The 26,484-nt window shown below is 39.6% G+C and overlaps 1 protein-coding gene across 1 annotated transcript; it reads left to right on the top strand.

Annotated features, from left to right (window-relative positions):
* The first annotated feature begins 475 nt into the window (after positions 1-475).
* On the top strand, positions 476-25,949 carry KREMEN1 (kringle containing transmembrane protein 1). Its single transcript, XM_057376550.1, has 9 exons — positions 476-968; positions 10,834-10,996; positions 13,871-13,962; positions 18,580-18,704; positions 19,124-19,277; positions 19,951-20,283; positions 20,861-21,019; positions 22,396-22,480; positions 23,221-25,949. Exons 1-9 carry the CDS (start codon positions 890-892, stop codon positions 23,381-23,383), a joined length of 1,353 nt encoding a protein of 450 aa, XP_057232533.1. The 5' UTR covers positions 476-889; the 3' UTR covers positions 23,384-25,949.
* The last annotated feature ends 535 nt before the right edge of the window (positions 25,950-26,484 follow it).

Raw genomic sequence — 26,484 nt, 5'->3', positions numbered from 1 at the left:
ACGCAGCTCGTCTTTTTCGGTGCGGGAGTGTGCTGGCTGCCGTGTTTGTGTCTCGCTCTGGCTGTGCTTTGCGCTGCAGGTGTGKGTGTCTCCTCAGGTGTCCGTGTTTGCCGTCAATGTCTCGGCTCCCTGGGCGTGCTGGGCTCTCGTGTGTGTGTCCGTGCCTCCCCCTGCCCCTCTCGGGGCCGGGACAGCGGCTCCGCCCGCCTGGGGCCGGGGGGTTCCAGCCGGGGCACGGCTCCACCGGCCGGGCGAGAATTGCCTTTTCAGTCTTCAGAACGATTCCCGCGGAGCCGCTCATGCCCGCGACCCTCGGAAAGTTTGCAGCGTTCTCTGCCTGTGTGGGGTCCGTCCGTGCCTTTCAGGAGAGGAGAGSCGGGCTGCACCTGCGCGCTCCCTCCGGCTCTGACACCCTGAGGGCGAGCCCCGCCGGGCGSAGGGCAGGGACAGCGGCTCAGGGCTCTTTCCCGGCTCTTTCCCGACCCTTTCCGCGGCCGCAGCGGGACACTGAGTGCGAGGGGAATGACGAGAGCCAGCCTCGGGATGGAGGAGTTTGTGTGTTTCTCTGTGTGTGTGTCCCGGCCTGCGAGGAGGGCTCTGCCCCGGGGCGAACGCCCTCAGCCCGAACCTGTCGGTGTGAGGAGTGGAAGCGGCAGCTCCGCCGCCCCGCGCCCCAGCAGGTTGGGATGTCGGTCTCTATCCTTTCCTGTCACATGGCTGGTAATAGGATCCCTCATCTGCCACTCGGCACCTCGCCGGGGCGCACTTTACAGGACACATGCTGTAGGGCCTCCGCTTCCCGCACTTTGCGCTCTTCCCGGCCGCCTGCCACCCCCGGAGAGCTGGGGCTGCCGCCTGCGAGCGCCGTGCGGCCCGGCGGCCGCCGCCTATGGAGCCCCCCGCCCTCGCCGCCGTCCTGGCCTTCTCCGGGCTGGCGCTGAGCTGCTGCCGTGAGCCCGAGCTGTCCGGTGAGTGTCGCTTCGCGGGGAGCCGGGAGCGGGGCGCGTTGGGGGCTGCTCCCCGAGTTGCTCGCAGCGCTGAGCGGTGAGGCAGCCGGGCAGTTTCTGCCCGAGCTCCGCAGGCTCGCAGCTGGCGTTCAGCCTCCCGCGGAAGGGCTGCTCTGCCGCCCGGCAGCGCCTCTTCGAGGTGGCGGCGACGTCCCTTCCTGCTCGCCGGAGCGGTGCCGGGCTCGCAGCTGCCCGTGCGGACATGCAGCGGGTGTTTTTGCGTGGGGTTCGTGGGTGTTTGAGGCTCTCCCCGTGCTTGCTGAACTGGGAGCTGGGAAACCGTGCGGAAGCGTGATGTAAGAGAAAGAAGAGCGGTACATTTCTCTGTTAAAGCGGTTCGGTTGCTAGTTCTGTGGAATGGAGGCGTTTAAAGGGAGAGGGGCGTGCGATTGTTTGTGTCACTGGGGAAAAAAGCTGTGGCAGCAGAGCCAGAGCTTGAAGGGTGGCCATCCCGCCKGTCTGCAGTGTGCTGCCACAGCTCCCAGTCAAGCCTGGGCTCCTCTGACCATTCAGCTTCTTGTTCTGCCAAAGTCTGGGGAGCCTGAAGCTTCACTTCCTAAGGTGATTTTTCACTTAAAACTTCCCTGCACCCTTTTGTCCTCAATTTAGACGTTACTAATGATTTCCAGTACTATGATTCTTCTCTGGTAAACATTGGCCATGCTTTGCAAGATCTGAAGTGGCAGTTCCAGATGATCAGTGTCACAGCTATCAGATGTGTGGTCCTTCTGGATACATTTTGTGGATTCTTTATTGCTGTTCCTTCTTAGAAAGTAGAATTTGCTCTTCTTCTTTTTGAGCACATACTTTTCTGCTTCTTTTTGAATATGTATTTGCTAACTTTTTGTAGATGTACTTATTTAGATATGGAAAATACTTACATAGACCTTTTCAGGGAATAGAATGCTTTTCAGCAGGAAGAGTTCTGGTAAATTTTGCTTCTTCTTAGAAGTAAAACATGAGAGCATTTTCAGATAAGCATTTAGAGACTGCCTGGACAGGGACCGTGTCTAACAGTCTGTTCCCAGTACCATTAGGACGTGTTTGGTACACATAGTGGATACTCCCTCCTTTGCTTAAGTTGAAGAATGTTTGCTAGTAAGGTTTCTGAGCAGAACTGTGGGCAGAACACTCCATGTGTAACCCTGTCTGTGACAGGGCTGCGTGACAGCAAGTGGAGGATGTAGCCCAGTGTGAATGTTTGGCTGTTAAAGGGGACAGAAATGCCTGAGCACAAGCAGCTGGGGTAGGGGGAGGAGGGAATGGATTACAGAGGCAAWTATTTATTGCCTCTGAACCAAAGTGTAGCAAAGGAGAATGGATCYAGAAAGTACTGCCACCTATGTGCCTTCTGCTAAAGAACCTGGGAATGGTGCATATCTGCATTTCAACAGCAACAACCTGTAATTTGTATGGCATGTACAACATCTGCAGGGTTCCTAATGTGCWCAAGTTATAAATCAGGATCTTGGTCTTGGCCCTTAATCCCACAGAAYTGAAACGGGATCAGCTGTGTCAGGTTGCACTTGAAACTGAGAGAATTCAGAAATGACAAACATTACTGTTGCTTTTGTAAGGCAGTTTGTCATATGTTTTTAATGTGTATTCCTCTTTTTTTAATGCATGTCTTAATAAGCTTATTGTGAAGGGCAATCAAAATGAAGACTTTGTCATCATCATTTGCTAAGACAGGAGAGAAACTTCTGGAATTCCTGTATGAAAAAATTACTACAATTGTTAGATATGAAAGTGAATTAAACATTTTTGCACATAGTACTATGCTATTTTTTTCAGAATGCTTCTGCTTCACTGTGGGATGTCTAACAGTTTCTAGTAATTCAAATGCTGGCATTTCTGCATTCAAAGCTTGGCATTTGTGCGTTCAAACATCAGCCATACATAGTTTCTCAAGTGAATCAGTAATAAGAGGTGTGTGCATAGATTGCCTACCATAAAGGACTGTTTGACTTAGGTGAGTTTTGTGTTACGAGGCTAAAGAAATGGAAATGCCTTCAGCAAATGTTAGTTTTGGTGAACAAATGTTATTTTATATACTCAGTGCAATAAGTTATAATTCCTAGTTTCTRTATTTATAGCATTCATTTAATTTCCTCCTCAGAAATGTATATGATTATGAATCTCTTTTTCCTTTCTCTGTTTTCTTTCCATTTAGCAATGCTGGGTCACCATGTTCTTGGYTTTTTCCCCASCTGARTCTTTCCTTTGAGTTGCTATTCCAKYCTTCTCTTACAAACCTTGTATCTCTTGTCATCTTACTCTGCGTAAGTCTTGGTGAAGAGAAGCAATTCTGCTTCATATGCCATAAGCAAGGGTCATGGAAATATTTAAAAAAAAAACCTTTTTTTTTTTTCTAACTAGGCAGATAGGGGATGAAACAGTCAAACATTTCAGCATATCATGCTTGTACATGCATGGAGCATAACTCAAAATCCAGAGTTATGTGAATGGATTTAAGCAGGATGGAGCCAAAGAAGTGGGAGGGAGACAGGGATTACATGCTGCCAGCTGCAAAATTTTCATTTTTGTCATATCACACCATAATAGTTGTGCAACTGACTGCTCCTTCCATCCACACAGTGGCTATGGTGCATCCTGATAAAATTGCCAAAGGGATTCAGTCTGCCACACTTGACAAGGGAACAACAGTTTTAAAACTTCACAAAGAAAGAAAACAAATGGGTGTATTAAGGAACAGAAATTCTTATGGGGTCACATCACGCATTCTTACATCCAGTGATAAAGAATCACAAGACAAGCAAGTGTGTTTGTATCTTGTGGCTGAGGACCAGCCAGCAGCTGCAAAGCTCTGGCTAATATAGCATGTTTGTTTTGCATGAATAAAAAGAAAAAAGGGACAGAATGCATACTTTTAAGCATTTAGAAATAATGGGAACTGCCTCTTGTACTCATAACCTAACTTGCCTGCTTCCAACATATTTCAGAAAAGGTCTGGCTAGTCAGAGTTTTTAATTTATTTTTTTTAAGTGATGAAAAAGTGATTAGCTTGATGATTAGAATCGAAATTTCACAAGTATAGMAAGTTTGCATTTATTACAGCTCATGCACTGCCAGGGAACACAAGTATCAGCTCTGCATGTCTGTACATTTCCAGGAATGTACATTTTTACAAGACAGATGTTTCAGTCAAGGATTGATCAAATCTCAGGTGCCATAATTCAAGTMTAATCAAATATTCACTGTGGCTACTCTCTGGCTTGGACCAATGCTAATTAAGTCTCTAATTCTGACCAGCAAAAATGATTTTATTTGAGGACTTTCAAAAATTRTATRTGTATGTCTGTGTGTGTGTTTGCATGGATACATAGAATAAGCAAGATATGATTTTTAAATGGCATGTGGAATGCCCCTACATTGAAAAATTATCAGCTAACCAAGTACCCTCATAGCATCACGTCAAAATTTAACTGTCTGATTTAACAAATCAGGAGTTGTTTTCTAGCAGTTTTGAAAATTGCAATTTCAAACAAAGGTGATCAGCTTTTGTTCAAACAAAGGTAATCAGGTCTTGTGATGGTTTTTCTTTAGCTTGTATCAACTGTTCTGTTGTGGGGATTTTACTGTTACAGCATAGGCACAGARGCCTGATAGTTTTGGTAAGTGCATAATTGTGTTATATTAGTATGAATTGGAATAGAAAAGTATTGAAATGAAGAAATACTACACTATTTTTTTTTTTTTACTTGGGTAGATCTCAATCAGCCTTATACTTCCCAAAAGCATTTATTTTGCATCATAGCATAATATGGAATGAGATKCTTTTTTTCCTGCCCATTCATATGATAGTATGCAAATTAACTTTTGGTTCAGTCGATAAAACTGCGTCTTCAAAGAAAACCATTGCAATGCTAAAAATATTTTTAATAATGACCACAGAAGCCATATTTGTGTCTTTCATCTCCTGGAGCTTCTTCTGGTTTTAATCAGTGTTCCCACATGAAGAACTGTGGCAACCTATGATAATAGAATCCCTATTCACATCTCTAGGGGAACAGAAATGCTCTCATTTGAAGAAGGTGATGTGGTGTTTTGCCCCTTCCATCCGTGGGCCCCTGCCTCTGTTACTGCCGGGGTATCTTGGCATCAGTTAAGTGGTTTCTGTCCTTTCCTCTGTGCGTTACTTTCTCATTGAAGTGTTTCTGCTGTCTAATTATACCCTTTCAATCAAATTAGAGACTGCAGCATCTGGTTAGTGCCTGTAACTGTTGCCATCTGCACCTAGATACAGTGCTTTCATTTAAGGAGGAGAGCTTCAATTGCAATCTCTAACCAGAGCTAGAACAGTTTATGGAGCATGGAAATGACTTAAAACTATTCTTAGAACACTATGCAAGCACATGTATCAAGCAACCCACACTGAGTCATTATCRGACCTGGCACCCTTGGTTTCATACCCTTATATTCTGTTTAAGCATTTTTCTGACTTTTCTAAGAGGCTGTAGGAAAAACAAATGAAAACTGAGCAGGCAGTTATAGCATGTAAATTCAAGGAACCTTTAATTTTTGGTCCAACCTTACAGAACATTTAATTACACTGCTGTAATGAAACCCAAGATTTGAATAGCAGCCACTTTCGTTTATCTTTCATTAATCTGCAGATCTTTAAAAGAAARCTTTGCTTTTTGTTGGGCAGTAGGTGCTGGGATAATTTCTGGTTTAGGTGGACTAGTTTCAGGTTGATACTTGTTGTCAGTCTCTCTGGACAGTAATCAACACTCCAAGTAGCTTCCAGAACATTAAGCAAACAAACAAAGTGATTTTTTTTTCTCTCTAGTGGAGTAGGAAGAAGTTTGTCATTCTGAATTTTCTATGTGCAGGCCTCAAACTTGGAGAGTACTCTGTCATTTAAACCATCCTGAAACCTCCATCCCTTCAGTCTGCAATTTGTTGTGTCTGTAGAAAATTMGTTATTATAAAATGTCTTTGAGAAAATCATTGGAAGCCAATGCAGACTCTGAAATGTCAGTGATTTATCATCAGTGAAAAAGTCAGGCTATTATAGTCTGCACTACCTTAATTTTTCAAATGATCCTAAAGTGGCGCCCATGTGGAGTGCAGGCAGCCATGCAGTCCCAAAGTAACAAAGGAAAATGATCATTGTAAGGTCCCTACATTGAAGAAGAAACCGACACAGATGGAAAGAATTTCTACAACAGCTGCTGTTTGATCTTCCAAATGTTGTTCTGGCTCTAATAAAACTAATTGTGAACCTGTATCACACACTGAGTATTCACTTAGAGTGGACAACATCCCTAGTCTTGATTTCTGCTTTTTTGTTCTAGCAGTTGTCACTCAATACATACTTACCTAGTCTCARCTTTCATTTTTAAAAAGTTCCTTTTCTGTCAACCACGGCACCTGATGTGCTGAAAACAAAGCAGCCCTGAGAACCAACTGCTGTCCATGTTTTCTCACTAAGCCTCATAAACATTAGCCTGAACAGCACCTGTTGGAACCCTTCGTGACTARAAGCACTAGAGAGGTTTCTGTAGAAAAAGGTTCTCTGTATCTCTGATTAATCTCTGATTAATTCTGTTTACAGACATCCCCATGAAACAGTAGAAGCAGCAGGGTCATTAGGCAGTTAATTGAGTGAAATCATCACGGACACTGATTCTAATCACAGATCTGACATAAGCCTCTACTTCAGACTATGCCTAAAACCCATCTGACTAAGACTTTAGAAACATGAGGTCACACACTTCTAGATCTGAGTGGTCACAGCTTTCTTCATGTCCTGTCTGAAACCCTAGCGTTTTAATACAGGTTTATAGTTGACARGATAGTTTGAGCCTTGCGTGCATGAACAAAAACCACATGGCAAATCCAAGCACAGTTGGTGCCCTGATGCCTTCTCAGRGGCTGTCAGCTGTGCTGTCCACAAGGTGTGTGTTCTTCCCTTGCTGTCTTTGCCACTGGGAGAGGATAACAGTGCAAGTCCTGCCATATTTTACCATTGTCTTACAAAATTTTAAGGAGTAAGGCTTGCTGAAATTCRACAAAACCAGTATTAATTTCCTTGAGTGACCGTTCTTGTGTTACATTCCAAGTAAGGGCTTTGTAGCCCAGAGTATCAGGGCTACACCTTATTAGTCCACCCAAAGCAGTTGGATCTAGTGGATGCCACAACAGTAGGGAGGTGGTTGTTGCTGGTTGATTTGCTTTTTTCCCCCCTCTTCTACACAATCTACCAAAGAGAAATCAGGTAATCRGAGTAAACCGAAGAGTTTTGCCAACAGTGCTCAGTCCAGTCTTTTCTGACTGTTTAATTAGATGACCTCATCTGAATTCGTTTTGTGCAGACAAATCTTGGTGACCTTTTTTTAAGCTTATCTTTTCACAGCATTATTGCACTGGTGGTACTAGATGAAAAGTAGGGTGGACGTTCTAACCGCCTGCTTTCCAGAATCTTGTAGGACTTGGATTTGAGACAGAGAGGACAGTGGCCTTTCTGCAGAGGAAATCTGCACCTTCAGCACACTGAGAATATTAATTTCATGGTGAAATCATGAAATCACTAAGGTAGTGTCTTGGCTGTTATTCAGCAAAATACGGTGAAATCACTGCATGTGATAAACAGGAGAATTGAGTTTGTTTACTGCCAAGATATTGAATATACTGAGATCTGTAACTGTGCTATTAGGAATTTTACAGAAAACTGTACAAAATATATCTTAGCAGTTGTCCAAGCTGACTGTTCAAGGTAAAGGAATGTAGGGTTGTGTACTGGTTTCAGCTGGTATAATTTTCTTCTTAGTAGCTGCTACACTGCTCTGGTTTGTATTTAGTRTGAGAATAWTRTTGATAACACWCTGATTTTTTTAGTTGTTGCCAAGTAGGGCTTACTCTAAATCAAGGACTTCTCAGTTTCCCWTGCTTAGCCAGTGAGCAGGTGCACAAGAAGCCAGGAGGGAGCAYAGYAAGGACAACTGACCTGATTTTTTAAAATGCCAATATTCATTTGAAAAGATTGCACTCCCGTGCTTTGGCAAAATTATTGTAAACCCTTAACAAAGTCCAAACTCCCTGTAACACAAAAGGTTTTGCATTTCATTTGATAACAGCTGCTAAATTTCATGACTTRRAGTTTTCACTTCAGTGTTTYGGGGATAATCARTGATTTTGKGTGGTATCTCACTGCCTCYCCTTTCCACACCTGGATGCTCACTMAGCCAGGGGAGCTTCTTTACAGCTCAGCGTACATTTGCACCAAATCTCTTGATAGTGAAAAAGAACACAGAGGGTTCTGATAGAGCTACCTCTTGTCTTGGGAACAAAAAGCTATAGCTAACAGGAATGAAAAGAGATCTAACTCTTCCTTTTGTTCTGAAAGAGCAGTGAAGTTTGAAGAAAATCAGTTTGAAAAAGCTGACATGAAAATGTAAGTCAGTCGCTACTGCAAGTTAAAGCATGGGCCAGTCTTAGCAGATCCTAAAATGGAACTGAARTTAACTTCAGTTTAGTTTGTGTGCCAGACTAAATTCAGGTATTGTAGCATTCCTTACATTTCTGAATAGATGGTAGTATATRTTGCTTCTCATTTAGAAGTGAGAAGTGCAAAAAAAAAGGTAATAGCACTTGTAGGTATAGTAAAAGCTAAGGTAGGTATTTTTCTGGATGTGTTTATCACTTCTCACAAATTCTTTATACTGAATATTATTTTGTTAATCTATTTTGATTATGTTTTTCTCTCTTTTCTGCTAAATTCCTCAGCTTATATTTTTCAGTTATAACCTACAAAAGCTTTTATATTGACTGCAAACAAAATTACAACACAGTCGTGACCTTAAAGTGGTTTTCCTATGTTTACACAAATATCAGTGGTGGCCTGAATACTGGAAACTCAGATTTGCATTTTCAAGTAAATGTATGCAGCCCACCTGTATTGCTGAGGCAGTCAGATAAATTACAGTCAGGAGTTCTGATGTGAAGCTTTTTTTTCTTAAATTTTATAGCTTTCTGTCCACAGATGATAGCACAATACATTAAAGGCTGTGCAGACACCTCTTCTGTGTGCCTTCAGCAAAAAATTTCATTTAATAGAAATCCAGACTTGCCTAGGCATGAAAATGCACAGTGAAAGCACAAAACCATTGTCTTTCATCTGCTGTGTAATAAAACTGTGAAATAATTATTATAATTGCATCATTCTGATATTTGTGAGCCCAGACTAAACTAATTTCAGAGGCATGGTTTTAATAATACATTTTGCCTTCTACAGTATTTCTAAATACAAAAWTGGTGCACTGTTAATATCAGGATTAAGATGTGTGGGGATTTTTTTTTTTCCTTTTCCAGCTGCAGCCACACAGGTCTTTTTAGTCTTGTTTTGTAAGTTAGATCCAATGAGGGACACCTGAGATCAGCACATACTTCAGAGCACTCTCCCATTCCCTCAGGGTAGTAGAGCGTCTCTGCAGCTGTAATATGGTTTCTACAGAGAATATTATCAGATGAAACAGGAGGTTTCACAGCCTGTAGTTAGCAGAAAGCATTTGTGAATTTCCCCACTAATGCTGTCCAATTCAAAGAAATGTTTTCAGCAGTTTTAATTCTATCATGGACTGGTATATTTTAATCCTATTCTTAAATAAGTGCAAGGATGATAAATGTTAGCAAGTATTAACTATAATAAACAGGATGGACTTATTTATTTACACTAATTATAATGACTTTCTGGAAGATAATCACGGAGTGGTTGAGATCAAAGTGACCTCTGGAGGTCATCTTGTTCAAGAGCTGTGCTCAAGCACCTAAAGCAAGTTGTCCAGGACTGTGTCCAGGTCTCTTCTGAATATTTCCAAGGACAGAGATTTTACAGCCTCACTGGGCATGTGTGTTCCCATACCCTGTCACACTCACATTGCATAATTTAATCAGAAATGTTTTGCAATTTCATCAGAAGTAAAATTGTTCACGCATTTGGATATTTGTTTGCTCAGAAGATGCCCAGTGAATGTGTCCATGCCCATGGTGGGGAGCTGGAACTAGATGATCTTTAATGTCCCTTTCAACCCAAACCTTTCTATGATTAACAAGACCCAGAGGAGCCAGGCAACATGAAATTTGTAGTTCAGCTGAGAAGGGGTGGTGGATTTAGTAACTAGAGAAATCATTCTTACTTTGATTGCTGAGTATTAGCAAGCTAGGAAAACAAACATAAGTGGGAGAAAATATGAGTGAGGCAGAAGAATACYGACCCASAMTTTTTAATTTGAAAGCATAAATGCTTCAAATACTTCAATAGCAAATCATGGCTATACTCAAGCAAAGGATGTCCTTTTCTGAGACAATTCAGTGCCTAAGTATTTTYCTCAATCAGAATGTAAATGTTTGCAAGATCTGTGCCTACAAAGTCTTTCACTTTATAAAGTACAGATATTCCCAGCTTTAGCTGAAGTGGCATGAGATTTTGGTTAATGTGCTGATAAGTAGCAGACTGATAATATCATAATAATTTAATTTCTGGAAAATTAACAAGTTAGAGTCATCCTTATGAGTAAAACACGGGGAAAACAGTAAAAAAAAAAGTATTATGCTAATTCATAAAATGCATGTGAATTATGTAAATCTCTCTTCAGACCTATGTTACACATTGTTTATTAAAGTAATGACATCATAATCTCTTGAATTTGACTGAGAAAGCTTAAATCCTTGCCAGCATCTTTAGCTGCCTAAACAATGAAGGAAACATGGTCTGTTGGAGATGGGGTAAAGGGTGAGGGAAGAACAAACACTAAACCTACATAYATTCATTCTTTCTTTTTCCATTTCTCTTTCTTCCCAGAATGTTACACRGCAAATGGGGCTGACTACCGTGGCACTCAGAACCAGACCTCCCAAAATGCAGGGAAACCTTGTCTTTTTTGGAATGAGACGTTTGAGCATCCTTATAATACTGTGAAATATCCCAATGGRGAGGGAGGGCTTGGAGAGCACAACTACTGCAGGTAAGAAATATCACATTACTCCTGACATGGCCTGTATTCCCAGTGTTATTTTAAGCAGTTGGCAGAAAATTAGGAAACTTCCTGTCATGAAATGAAGAATGTCAGAACTGTGGGTATCTAACACATTTTGGTTTATCCTGTAATCAGTAGTCTGGATCTACAGGCACCATTATATATAAGGTGGCATGACAGAAAGATACATTACTTAATGAAATATAGATTACTTAATGAAATATAGATTACTTAAATGAAAAGGTGGAAATAAAGAAATTGATCCAAATCAGAAGTACAGCAGTGCAGCGCGTGTCTGGAGGAGTCTCTGGATGGTTTTTATCCTCACACACAAGCTTGGTTCTGCTATACACTCTGTTTCCAAGTTTTGTGCTAATGAAACTAAAATGTAGTCACTAAAAATTCTGAGTGAGCATCAGTGAGTTASAGTTATTTGAATTCAGAAGCTCATCTGTCAGGGGTTACAATATCAGCTTAAACCATGGCAGAGGCACTTCTGTTTCCTTGCCTTCTAGAGAAGTCTTCCATAACTATGGGTAGAACTTAAATAAGAACTTCAAAATTTAGAAGCCAAATCAGAAATAACATTCAGAGACTTTTAAGCTCTGCAGGCTTTTTTTACGCTTTGTGTCTCAGTTGTCATACTAATACAGAGCTATGAAAATACAGTGGCCACTGAATTCTCTCTGATACAAATCACAGAATCAAGAATGTAATTTTGATTGTTGCTTTRTGGCAATATTCTAGACAGACTGTATCTACAGGATCTTACTTTTGGCAGTCATCTCTGGCTAATATTTTGGTTTGTACAAAGCAAAACATGTACAAGCTSTGCAAAAACATGCATAAGAAACTGAATGTTTATCCAGATACTCAAAAAACACTCACTTGAGTCTTGCTTTACTTAGCAAATGAGAATTTGGTTAAGTGTTACAAGGAGCAGGAATCCTATAATCTGATATGCAAACCTAAGAAATTACTTAATTATCAAATAGAGCTTTTTTTACCTCAGTCTGCTAGGTATTAGATTATTCTCTTTGAAATGGAGTTTAACTGGTTAGCTATTTTCTCCCTTATGCTGTATGACTTGGCCTGGGAATATCCTCACAGGTGTATGGCAGTCCTAACTAACAGATGACTTTTAACTTCACATTCTCTTRTAAGAAAGTTTGAAAGTCACTAAGAGTGCCAGAGTATATCTTTAGCCTGCAAATGTTGCTGAGGCCTGTGATACAGCTGTTTTAGCTCTTTCTCTGACATTGATCTGCTTGGTGACAATGGACAAGTTGATCTTCCCTTTTTGCAGGCAGCACATACCTCACAAGGCTTTTTTAAGGCATAATACATTGCTTTGAGATTTGATTTTAGAGACAGCATTTGAATAATCTAATTTTACACTTGAAGGAAGTATTAATCAGCAGCAKGTTACCTCTCCATGGGTGGTCCTTATTTGGAATACTTTGTTTACTCCAAAACACCCTGTTAAGATGGAAATGCTTCTTAACGTTCCACTCATTTCAACCATAACAAAATTATGAAGACTGAAGTTTTTGGAGATTTTGAAAGACAGAGAGTTGTTTTCTAACTGCATGCACTTCAGAGRTTCAAGACAAAGATTTCTAAGGACATTCATCATATTTCCCTACAATTTCCTYGCATTTTAAGGCATTTATATGTAGAGTGCCATTATCATGATTCAATTCCAGACATATGGTGTCTGTCATGAAGATGTAAACGCAAAAATTCCTGTCACTGTGGTAAGAAGGGAAGATGGGTTAGTTCTARTACAAACTTTACTTGGTTTTAGTCTTCTACTTTCTTTAGCTACTGGAAGCTCTTGCATTACACCTAAATTCCTAGCATGCTGGTCTTAGACTTTCCTTGTTCATTACTCTACTAAYCCATTTGAAAGCCTAACTAGCAACATTTTAGTCATCTAAACAGAACTCAACTCACCAGCTGTTTTCAGCAGTCTGTTATTTGACCAAAAAACATCCACAGAATTTCTAAAATTGGATCTCCCACAAAAGAGTYCTTAATATCCATAAATGACAACATGCAGCTGAACTGACACTTCAGCAGGGGTATGTCATTAATAGAATTCATGCCAAAGTAAAAGATAAAAAGRTTGTAACTGGACCTAGTTAAAAGAAAAGGTCATATTTCAACCTGACTGTCCAAAATAACAATTTGTTCTCTTAAATAGATCTTAACAATGTGAATAGTTTTTTCAAAGTGTACATGGAGAAAACTTTAAATAACCTAATGACTAATKAGGTATGCATTTGTAAGTGATGCTGCACAACAGCAAATAATTATAAAAGTAAAGATCATCATCTTCATGGACACATAAGGAATTATCCATCGATATAAAGAGATCACTGGAATGGATTTAGTCAGTTTTATTGAAGRGGAAGAAAATAACTCAGTGTTTCTCAGAAGACTTTATCAGCTAAGTGTCTTTATCACCACATATACAGAAAATTGGGAGTCTGGACTATTTTGTACCAAAACAAAGTCAAGTTTATGAGTCTATGGAACCTGTACACAGGATGTGGGACAGAAAATCTTCCTCCCTGACAGGACTGACCAGAAATAGCTCTGCACCTTTTAAGCTTAGAGTTAAAAAAAAAAAATTACATTTTAGACATCACTAGCATCTTATGTTTGATGTATAAACTATAATAACGAAAGCTATCTGAACTTTCATAATGCAAAACTTGGCATTTTTCTTGGTATGTAAGTTCAAAAGGAGGTAATAGCGGAGAAAAAGTAATGCCATTGAAGCTTAATAAGATTGATCTTTTTGGTGGTTTTTTGAAAAAAAATCCTCAAATTTTGCTGACTGCTTTTCTCTTTCAGAAACCCTGATGGGGATGTCAGCCCATGGTGTTATATTGCAGAACACGAAGATGGAATATAYTGGAAATACTGCGAGATTCCATCCTGCCGAAGTAAGAGCAACATTCAATTTTTTTAGGTCTACGTCTCTGTTGAACAGAGATTGGCAGTTATGCAACAGTGGGTAGTGATTTCCAAACAGAAACTAGGATAAGGCAAAACAGCTTATTTTCAATTGCAGACTAAGTTATATTTTAAATGTATTTTTTAGACAAGTTGCTGAATTGTTCTTCTCTTGCTATCCTTTTCATCTTATTCAGAATTACTGGATTATATTATTTGCAAATAATACTATGTGACAGGGAATCACACAAAACTTATGAAGTACTGCTAGTTCTTTGAATCCATAGAAACACATCATTCATGTATTAAAATCTAGAGGACAAAAAAGAAAAGGGAAGTTTTTACAAGGTATATAYGTGTCCATCAATTGCAATTAGCTCATAAAATGGAATTATATTAGTTCAGTGTATATAGCTCATTTTACACAGAGTTGTTTGGAGAAAACAAAAAGGATATGAGAGGACATAGGGAAAAGGTGTCTGTGTGGTATATGGGAACTCTGGGCTAGAATTCTGTCTCTGGCAGGTGCAGATACTCAGCATTGCTGTGAAATGTGGACTTTGTTTGCTTTTTAAAAAATCAGATAATTCACAAGGTATTCACCTGAAGCTTCTTTCCAGAATTTAATATTTTTTCATGCATTATTTTTAACAGTGTTCAAAATGTCATGATTTGTGTCATTATGTTCCAAAATTTTCTTTCCCAAATCACAYTCTTTAGAATATGCCTAAATATTAAGAAGATATTCTAGTTTTGCATGTTGACAAGCAACCATAGCTATACATTTCAGTAAGTCTAATCATTAATGGCTTCACCTGCTTTCCTGACTCCTTCTGTGCAAGTACCCTCTGTTTCTAAGGCATAACTTCAGTCTTCCCTGTTAAGCACCAGAGCAGGTGTCCACATGTAGGCACACATTCAATTGGAAGAAGTAAGTTTCTTAGTTAAAAAAAAAAAAAAACCAGACAAGAAAAATTGATCTAAAGTGATTTTTTTACATTGTTCATAGTTTTCTTTTATTTTTTGGAGTTTTTTTATGAATGTGAGGCATTCACATCTTCAAGATGGGCAAACAAATACGTGTGACCTTGAGAGAGATGCGTTTACCTAAGCTTAAATGCAGATTAAGGGGTCTAATTTAAATAACACAAAATCATTCAACACTCTTATACTTATTGTTCTGAGGATGTCTTATTCTTATTTTTCTAATATACCAGGCACAATTTAAGAAACTTGACCTTCCTAATTAAGAAATTTAACTTGGTCTAAAATGAAAGAATTTGCATTTTCTTTAAAGACCACAGATGTTAACAAATTATCTGGATATGGCACCAGGAAAAAAGCTGAAAGGCAAATTCTCTCCACTCCATTTGTTCCACACAAAGGATCCTTTTAAAACCAGCCTCGCTCATTTTCTCTGTGGTGGGGAGCAGAGGATTTAAACTTGGACACTTACTTGCACAGATAATCCAGACTTATATTTACAAAATGTCCTTTTGACCAGTAGCAGCTGCTTCAAGCATTGCACTGAAACTCGATACTAGAAAAAGGAATTGCAGCAATTTTGAGTAAACTGTACACTGCAARCCCATCCAAATCTTAATACAAACCTCATGGTTTATGAAGCTGTGTTAAGTAAAAAAACCTTTTATTCTTCACCAGACTTTCTGTWTTCAGTAAGCATGATGCTAAGTCACAGGACCATCAAAACTATCCTGTGAAATACACAATACAAAACTTGAGTTCTGTGACAGAGCAAGAAAGCAATTGTGTACAAAAATACTATTTGAACATTTTTAGAGAGGTGTTTCTTATAAGCTTCTATTTGTTAGTGATATTTACTAGTGGAAAAGTATCTGGAGCATAAGTTACCTATTAACTATGCCCACATAACACCATGGCAATGCCAACAACATGAAGCATCTTGATTGCCTAGAAAGATTTGCATGCAATGACTCATCGTAACAATAATTAAAATCTACAGTTAAGAAGTTTTCATTATGCTGGTGAATTCACATGATTATATCATGTGTCTCATCCACTAATATTTACACAGAACACTAAATGGTTCAGTCAGGAATGTGTTCTGATATTCTGTGTATGTAAATATGCAGTAGATTTACAGTTAGCATCTGAGAATTTAGCAGTGTTAGATGAAGGTGGATGAGCACAATCACAGAAGACTTTGGTAGTTACTCCAGTAGGAACTTCATATTTCCATTTCTTCCTCTCCTCTTCTTCTTTATGTCTGCTAAGCAGACAGAATGGACATAAACAAAACAAAAGGAAAAACGGCAGCTCTRAGTCCTGAGAGAACATGTGTGTCTCACATGGAGAATTCAGAACCAAATGCTTCAGATGGTTTGTTTGCAATGTTGCAGCTATTCCTGATTTTTTTGGTCTCCTTGTTAATGAGGTTAGGTTTAAGTTCAAAGGAAATAGCAACTTACACTCCCAAAATGTGAAAGAAAGAAAGAGTTTGCTATACCACTTAATTACATCTTCATGTTTATGACTCACATGGCTCTCTCCCCATAAACAGATTTCATTACTGGAATCATATTTCCAGTGTGCATGTATGTAATGTAATAACTTTGACTGAAATARCAATGGAAATGGTAAATGGCAGAGCCAGGTAAATTCTACAGAGCTTTATGGAACACAAGAACAAGGACAGCTCAAACAATTTGTGCATGCTACCACTGCAAAAACCTGGAGGCTCATGAAAGACAGCTGGATGAGCATAGCTGGAACCTGGTTTTAAGCTAAAAACTATTAATTCCACATTTTAATACATCCAATACGTGCCTTAACATGTAAACTKCAGAAGCTGTGGTGTTTGCCAGGACCTCATTATGTCAAATGCTGCCTAAAAGAAAAATAATACGCTTTTGCAAAAGAGGTGACCTTTTAAGCAAGGGAGGACAAATAGATACAAATGTGTGAAGACAGTGTAATAGTGAAACATCACTGGTCAGCATGAGCAATAATCACAGAACACTGACCACCTCATTTTTGCCAAGTTTCTTCAGGCTAAATATTAAAAGCAAAGAAGGTTAAAATGCTGCTGGGACACCAAAGAGACTAATTCGTTTTAGGATGTACACTTGATTTAGTTACAAAATATAAGAAGTWTTCAAATTACTTGGACAGGTTTCTTAGCACGGAATATATTGAAGTACTAACCCCCTGGAGCCAAGGTTGAAAGGTCTCACTAATAAAGCTACATTAAAAAAAAATCAAAATCCCAGGTGTCTTAGGAAAATGAGCAACGGTGGATAACTAGGAAGCTTTTTCAAGGCAGTGAAATTATGCACTCTGCAAAAAGAATGAGCTCTCAGAGTTATCTACCCAGCTGTACTCAGCTGGGGTGGGGCTGCGAATGGGGATTTCCAAAGGTATGTTAAATCAGGCTGTAACTTGAAGTCTCAGTACTAATATGAATGTTGCTGCAGGGCATATCAAAGCCATAACTCCGTGCAAATATTTTTGATTGAAATTGTATCATTCTTAGAAAACAAAATTAATTTAGGAACAATATTTGAAGCAACTTTATGTCATTACTCATAATAAGTTTACTGAGTACTGCAATAACCAGTGACTGCATAAATAAAACACTCATACAGAGATCTCTGACCACATCCYTTCGTACAGAGCTGTGGCAGTTTGGTGGACAAAAAAGAATCCTTGTCAGTCTGGCACAAGAATAAAACTTAGCACAGAGCTGGTAACAGATTTAATTTCAAGTATGTGAGCAGATATGACAAGTGGGCAAGGRATAATTTTATGCCATTGGCACAGCTCTGTATTGTACTCCACATCCTCTCTGGGGGGCGGTCATGGCTAAATTCCAGTKCTTTGATGAAAAGTGCAAAACCAAACAAAAAAAGAGGACAAATTATGCACTGAAGGGGGAAAACTGATCTCCCATAGTGACCAAGGAGCCTTGAAACATCATATTAATCTAAATAGATGGGGTTTTTTAAAGTAACATTGCACATTTTTAATGTCTTTGTATGATACTTCAGGTTCAAATCAGAATTCAAGTTTTAAATATTAGGAAATTCCCCTATATAAGTATATAGTCCCTCCCATAAAACTCGTCAAACTCTATCCTAAAACAGTTTCAGTTCCCTTCCTCAAATATCCTGTTTCGAAAACTTCCAGAATGTCATTGTTTTGAGGATCAGACAGAAATCACATAGTTTTATTTACATTTTCAGAATATGCACGTCCATAGTAAAGAAACCACAAGCTCCTTGAACCCACTTCATGCTTTGGGTTTTTTTTAATTGCCTCTGTAAGGAAAAATGACATCCTGTCTGTTTTACTGCAGCTTTCTGAAGCCAGCTAGRGAGTATTACAGGTACATTGCTGAGAAGATAAAATACTCTTTTGCCCAGTCACTCATGCCTGGGTATATTTGGAAAACATGACAGGAACCATATAGAGTATGAGTAATGTATAGAATAACATTTCCCATACTGCAAAATCAGGACCAGAACATAGAGAGAGCTGCCTGGTACTCAGGTAGTGCATGAAGTGGTCTGTGTTTTGGATGTTCACAGGACACCTTTAGAATGACTGTTGTGTGTTACTCTTGCCAGTGCCAGGAAATCTGGGGTGTTACAAGGACCATGGAGAGCCCCCACCTTTGACTGGCACCAGTGAGACCTCCAATAAACTGACAATCCAAACGTGCATCAGTTCTTGCCGGAGTCAACAATTTAAGGTGATTCCTTTGATGTRCACTTACAAAACCTTCTCAGAGACAAAAATGGCAATATGCCATTTCTCCCGTTCTCCATTTTTTTTTTAACCTTTGGGAGGTCTAAGATTGCACTTCCAYTCCAGAAGATCTAGCCCTCTCTCTGCATCCAGAGCAATCTGGACAAATGGCTAATGAATGATGCCAGGAGAAAATATGCTTGCTTACTGCAGTTGTGAGTGTCGGGGTKACCTCCATTCCATCCTTCTCCCCAGTCTTAAGTAGCATCCTGACAGTTCAAACAAAAATATCCTGTGGTGGTTCCTCTGAATAATCATACTTCTCCAAAACACACAAATCCTGCTGCCAGCTTTCTTGTTCAAACAACCTCCTGCTGTCACTCCTTCAAATCCTCCCTTCCTTATGCATCTTTGTTGTCAAAGTTTGCAGGCATGGAATCAGGTTATGCTTGTTTCTGTGGAAATAATCCTGACTACTGGAGATACGGGGAGGCAGCCAGTACGGAATGCAACAGTGTTTGCTTTGGAGACCATACTCAGCCCTGCGGTGGGGACGGCAGAGTCATCCTTTTTGACAGTAAGTATTGAAGCAGCCTCAGTTTTTCCCAAAGGAGAGGCCTCACATGTTCAGCAAATTAGAGAAAAGGCTCAAAAACAATGAGAACTGTTGCACACCAAACAGCAAAACATCTCCGTTCAGTATAAAATAAAGCTGCTTTCCATTTCTGCATAAAATTCTCATCCATTAATAGTATGATWTAGCCCTTCCAAGAAATGATGCTTGCTCATGCTCCAGAAGTTCTCTTATTTCCCTCTCAAGTGGTGCTAAGTCAGCTGTCAGAAGCAGCMTGTCACAGAAAGGCTCCCTAAGAAYTGATCTTACTACAGAGTAAAAAATTATATGTGCATGTATGGATATGCACTGTCAGCTGGCTGGCATTTGAGTTTGCTCTCTGGATTCACTGGTATTTAATTCTGCAGGGATTCAGGAAAGGGCACATGGTTACACACAAGGACAAGGGATAGTTGTAATATTCATGATTGATGCAGGTGTCAGAGTAATGAGACACAGTGAGAGTGTTCTGAGCAAATGCAATGCCATGGCTGTGCTGCCAGTGCTGGGGAAGGCAAAGAACACCAAATATTTAAGTATTTAAGTATTAGAATCTAAAGGGTGCTAAAGCTTAGCAAAATTAATGTATGATTTCTTTTTTTTTCCCATATTTCCCCCTTTCCTTTTGTTTTCACAGCCCTTATTGGAGCCTGTGGAGGGAATTACACTTCTGCTACAGCTGTYATCTATTCCCCAGATTTTCCTGACACATACGGCACAGGCAAAGTCTGTTATTGGACCATACAAGTTCCAGGAGCATCTCAAATCCACTTCAGCTTTGCTCTTTTTGAAATCAAGGATGCCACAGATATGGTGGAATTGCTGGATGGCTACACCTATCATGTTCTAGCTCGTTTTAATGGCAAGAACCGGCCTCCCCACTCCTTTAACATCTCTTTGGATTTTGTCATTTTGTACTTTTTCTCAGATGACATCAATCAAGCCCAGGGATTTGCTATCAGGTATAGAGGTAAGAGGCTACATCTGCTGTTTCTACCTTTCAGTGAAGCATTTAATTCACACAGGGGATTTCTGAAGTGGCAATTGAAGTACAAATATTTTAACTCTGATCTAACAGGTGTTTTTATCTCTCTTGTTGCCATTACTCAGTGGGTGAAAGCTTCACCAAAATTTCTCTCTGCTACATCATAAATAGCAAAATAGAGATTTTCAAAAATTCAGTTCTATGGCTGCCTGTCAAAACAGACTGTGAAGTTACAAAAGGAAACAAAACAAAAAACCAGTCATCCATGTGTGTGTTGGTTCAGCTCCTTCCAACAGTATATTCCTCCTCAATCAAAAGTCGTTAGGAGAAAATGTTTTGGTCCTTGAGTTGTACCTACTGTTAYGATGAACAATTAGCTTCCAGAAAAATTCTGAGAACCTCAACCTGGTGAAGTACAGGCTTTCTCTGGAATCAGATATAATTTGATTATTTGAGTTCTCTTAAGTGAACCAGAGAGCAGCATGTCTGTTTACAAGGCAAAATAAAGCCCAGTTACACCTGTTAAGAAGTTGTTATTGTAATTATACTCCTGTGTTTTCAGCTGTGAAGGACAATGTGCATCAAAACAAGATTCCAGCAAATCACACCCTTCCAGAGAGGATAAATGAACARGCAAATCTCAGCATGAATGCAGCCCGGTCATCGAAGATACTCTATGTCATCACAACCAGCCCAAGCCATCCCACTAGCTCCATGCCTGGTAATGAYACAATAATATGTGGAAATGGGAAAAATGCTTTGCCAAAGCAAAATCTGGAGTCACTATTTCCTTTGCTGCCTYCTCCACATTATCTGATTCACTGAGCATCTTACTAACAGATGAATTTTCATTCAGTCTAATTAGCATTAACCGTGATTCATTAAATTTCAAAACACTCCTCAGTGTAAGTCAGAAAGTGTGAAGATGGTGAGTTCTTGAGAATGAAAGCACATCAAAATATGTGAGTCAGAGCAGCCTCTACTAAAATCAGCCTCAGGGACCACTGTATGCCACAGTAGGGCACAAGTTGCTGAAAAAAGAGCAAACTTYAGAGTCTAGAACAGCTTGAATGCTGGATGCATCCCTGTTACCCCAATTAACAAAAGCTCCATCAATAATACAGAGAACYAGACAAATTAATGGCTGTAGGGGAGGTGTCACTGAGAGCTGCCATGTGTCCAGAACTCACCTTCAAGACATCCCTTAATTCAGGAAATTACTGAGTTGTAAATAATTRAAGGCTGGAAATGCACTCTTGGCCCAGCCTGATGCCTGATTTACCACAGCTACATTTGAACTGCCTTAACTGCCTCAGAAACACCAATGGGAACTGCACTCTTGCATTTTAGGCAGTTGCAGAAATCCTGTTCAAATAATMCTCTACAGTCAATGCTTTGAGGAAGGGGCAGTGGGTGGAAGGAAACTTTTTCCTTTTTTTGCTCTCCTGAGCTTCAGGACTTCTGATGGCRATGGCAGTGACCTTTACTCAGCTGTTCAAGGTCTTGGCAAGGTTRTTTTTTTCCCCATGCTGTCAGTTACATTTTAGTGCCATCCTTCTTCCCATCTCAATATGCTGTAGACTCCCACTGCAAGATCATGTGAGCCCCAATGAAAAGGTAATCTAAAAATTTAGAAATTGGCTTACTCACATAACTACGTAACTACTGATACAAAACTAGACCATCTCCTTTGCAATTGCAAGAGTTACTGCTACTGGGAGCATGTATTCTAGCCTGCTTTTCAATTTTCTTCTGAGTGAGTTTTGATTCCTTTCCTAGATAATTTTACTGGTATACATTTTGAATTCTGCCAGCTTTCAGTTCTATTGGGAGGAGTCCTGCAAGGGAAAAACCGGTTCTGACTGAAAGTTGCACAGTTTCTGCCAGTCTGCAGAAAACACTTGTAGGTTTTAAGGCATCATCAAGTTACAGATTTGAATAAAACATCAGAAGGCTRGTTGTTTCTTTTGTGCACTATTCTTACTATAAAAGCTGTAAATACAGGAGGCTGTTTGTTTCTTTTGTGCARTRTTYTTACTGTAAAAACTGTAAATAAATKAATGTACTGAGAGCTCCCCCTCTTYTTCTCTTTTGCAGAGTGGACAATATATAGCCTGACAGCACTGCTCATCCTAAGTGTTACAGCCATAATAGCAAAGATACTTCTCCACATTACCATGAGGTGAGTATGGAGCAAAACCAACACAGAAAACCAAGATCTCAGCCCTGGCCCAAACCTGGGGCTCTTCTCTTTCTTCCAATAGATTGGGCACATTTAAAACCAAGTTATTACATATTTGTATCCTCATAATAGTTCCTAAATAAGAACGTTTGTTAACTTCCCAGCATAGCATTTGTTGCTAGAATATCTCTCCTGCTCTTCATTTGACTAGATTTGTATTTTAAGGAGGAAGAAGGAAAGAGGGAAATATTATCAGACATCCAGATTTGCTAGAAGAGGTCAAATTCTGATATTTTGCAGGGAGAAAATATAAACTGCTACATTCACACCAAGTAAATTTTGTGTCCTCTAGATGGACRCTCATTGAATGAAATGATGGGTGAGTTATCAGCAAATCAAAATGCTAAATATTGTATTTAYGTACTACAAACGTGCTTAAATATACAAGGAAATTAATTTGTATTAAAAACAACTACAATAATAACAACTACGGTCTGTAGAGCCCTCTTAGCTTAATGTCACTGCTGYCATTAGGGTGGCAGCAGAATACCTAACTTCTCATTTGGTCAAGACAACCAAAAAAGGGCTCCAAAAACCTACATTTTGAGCAGCAGTTGAAAGAAAAAATGTCACAGATGTAATGGAAGCTGCGAGCACTCCCAGTGTAGAAGTTCTGCAGACATACTAATAACAGCTACCCAAGCATGTTAACACAAGGTGAATTAATTCWTGTTTCCTAGGTCACATCAGATTCCAGCTGCAACTGAAACAGAAGATTGCAGTGATGTTACTACTGCTGGTGAGATCTGGAGTATATTTTACCAACCATCCACATCAATATCCATCTTCAAGAAAAAGCTGCGAAATCAGCAAGATGATTGCAACCCACTAGTGGGAAACTGAAGAGTCTTTTATTTTGCAAGAATTCATCTTTTTAAAATCCAGGTGACTTGAGATTAATCTTCCTTTTTTTTTCTCTCCCAATTTCATACCTTTTTTCCAAAAAGTCCATTTCCAAAGGCCTTTGAGTGACTTTGCCTATCTGCTGTTCTCTTGGGCATACTAGTGACAACGGATTTAATTCTGAAATATCTGGTGCTGTTAATTACTGCCTTTAAACTATTGCACTTAAAATAGATGTAAAACCTTGTAGAATTCAAAATGTCCTGTTCCCCTGCCAAAGCTAACTGAAGGGGTATCTACAGCTTTAGGACTTTTGTGTCCCACTTGGCTGTACCCTGTATTGTGTCAGGCAGCTTTAGTCCTTTTATTCTCAAGGCTGGAGGCAGAGGTGGGTATTGATAACCACCACAGCAAACAGAGCTTATCTGCCATCTGAATGGAACTGTACAGCAAAATGGGAATCAAAGACTTGGAAAAAYGATCAGCCTGGTTGCTCAGCTCTTCCTGCATTTTCTGTTTCTGTGTCTGCAAGCAGAGATGCACAAATCAAAGTCAAATCAAATTCAGGAGGCACTTCTGAACAAGTTTCAGCAGCAAATATGCATTTTGATTGACTAATGCTCAGCAGGTCAGGGCCTGCATGAACATTGAAGCTTTTTAAATGACTGTGTCTGACCCATYGCTCACTGATGTTTATGATAATTCTGTTCATCCTCACAGTGATCCTTTAAAAAACTCGTACTCCAGCCTGACATCCAGCATTCATTCTGGGTGTAAGCTGAGGGCTTCTTAAAGCATTGTCCAAAGATACTGTAATCCACTGAATTTTTAAAAAGCGAGGCTGACTAATGAATTTTTACTCTGAAGTCACATGCATTAATCTCAGCAGCCTAAACTGTTTACAGAGTTGCAGGCTGCCATCACCAACTCCCCTGTGCCAGGCTGGGCAGCTGAACAGGGAAYAGCTGCCTTGATACTCACCTGGGAGAAGTGGCTCCTTGCCTGCAACATTAAAACTGAACTGAATTTTTAAGATAATTGCCTTAATTGCCAAAGAACTAAAACATCAGTGGGGTTCGATCTGTGACCTATTTTCTCTTTGATTGCAACAGAGAGCTTTAATTATTTCTTCTCTTTGGTAGACTAAGTGTCCATCCACAATACTCAGATTTCTTACCCCACAACAAGTGGGAAACAAGTGATTCCAAGGGATCAACAGTGAACCTTTCAGCCTCAGCAAGTTCAGACCAGCAAAACATTTAGGAAAAACTGTCAATGCAGAAGTCAGATGAATTGACTGGTGAAGTTTACAGCGGGCAGCTCCTCAAACTCAGTTAGAGGAAATTCAGAGAACCATTAAACGACAATAATTCTGGTTAAGTTTAAACATATTTCAATGGTCTGCATATACCAGATGTGCAGYTGGAGAATCTATTAAGTGCATCTGCAGAAGGTAACTAAGAAAGAAAATTGTCACTGAGTTTAAATTCATTCTAGTATCTGCCTTTATGTTTTCTAACATAAAACTCCCTACCCTACATGAGGACTACAGATTTCCTTGAAAAAACAGGGCATGGAAGAATTTGGCAGTGATATATTGTGCCTAACTTCCCATTGTGGATCTAGTGTTTTACCTGAGGTGAATTCAGTCCAGCTCCATTTATATACCACAGATGCGTGCTAGAGACAGCTGAACAATATTACCATCATGCTTACAAGAAACTAGACTTTACTAAGCCAGCAATTATGGAATTGTTTATATGAAACATGGAATAGCATGGGAACATCTTGTACTTTCTTGCATGAACTGCTGGAAAGAATACAGGAAAATATAATTACAGTATTAGCTAAAACGAAGACAGGACAAGCTGTAAAAAATACGCTGGTTCTCTCTTACGTGTCACCATGTTAGACCAAAACCCATTGTCTACTTCAGACCCAACAAAAGTTCTTAAACTGCCTTTTTTTTAAAGTGAGGTTTTGCATCATGCTGTGTGGAGAAAGAGTTCACCTCACAGATTCATAGCAAAACAAAATAGGTTGGTTCCTAAGCATCCTTAATATGGTGCACTAATAGGAAACAAGGCAGAGAGAATCACAGTGTGGCCCCAGATCTTTAAGAGTTGTTATGAGCACATTGTGATTAGCACTAAGTGTTTCTTGCCTTATCAAAAGCAAGTTGAATATACTGTCAGAGAGACTCATAAAGCAGTTAGCTAAAGGTGATAAACTGAAAAAATATCAGGGACACCCTGTGACTGATTTACACCTACTGCAGAGGGAAAAACTACAGAACTGTTAAGSTTCTCTTCCTTAGTAAAGAATCTAATTTCACTATGAGAAAAAATCTCATTACGAACAACAACAAAGACTGACACCACTAATGCAAAATTTGGAGAATTTATTCAGAACTGAGATTTTTGCATCAGTCCCTTAGGACCTCAACTATTGTTCAAGTAAAATTGTATTTCATGGGACTTTCATAGGGAATGTTTATAAAATTCCTGTACAAAAGACCCATAAAACCAGTACTTACAGCAGATTAACTGATCATGGCAACAGTAAACATAAGATATTAGAGTGTGCATGGGTAACACACTGATGAAAGCATAAGAGGRGATTACGCTCCCCTCTCTAAATCATTTAGATTGTCTGATTTCAGATACTTCTAGTGCTAGCAAACAGAGCAAGAGATGAAAATTCATGGATGGAGTCCCTTACATAGCACTTAAGATTTTACAGGGCTGAGACCATGAAGAGCTCTCCGTGTGGATTTTTTCAAAATGTGGTATGGTCACTCACACTCCTAGTACAAACACTTCAGAGTGTGGTGATTTATGGCCAAGATGTATGATATCCATTAACATAGCATGTTTTCATCTTTGCTGTAAGGGTTTGGGGGAGGAAGAAGCAAGAAGTGTGACATGCACAACTGTTGTAATCCCACATGATGCAGCATAAAGAAATGCCCCAACTACACAGCCAGCTGAGAGCTGACAGCTGGGGAGCAGGGACACCTCAGGATGTTGGTGTTCACACCATTTTCTTCAACTAATTGAAATTAACTGCCAAAGAAAAGTTTGTTTGGAATTGTATCTGAA

Source organism: Malurus melanocephalus, unplaced genomic scaffold (genome assembly GCF_030028575.1).
Source record: "Malurus melanocephalus ecotype Western Australia unplaced genomic scaffold, MMel_1.1 scaffold_282, whole genome shotgun sequence".
NCBI lineage: Eukaryota > Metazoa > Chordata > Aves > Passeriformes > Maluridae > Malurus > Malurus melanocephalus.
This window is presented reverse-complemented; position numbering and strand designations above follow the sequence as displayed.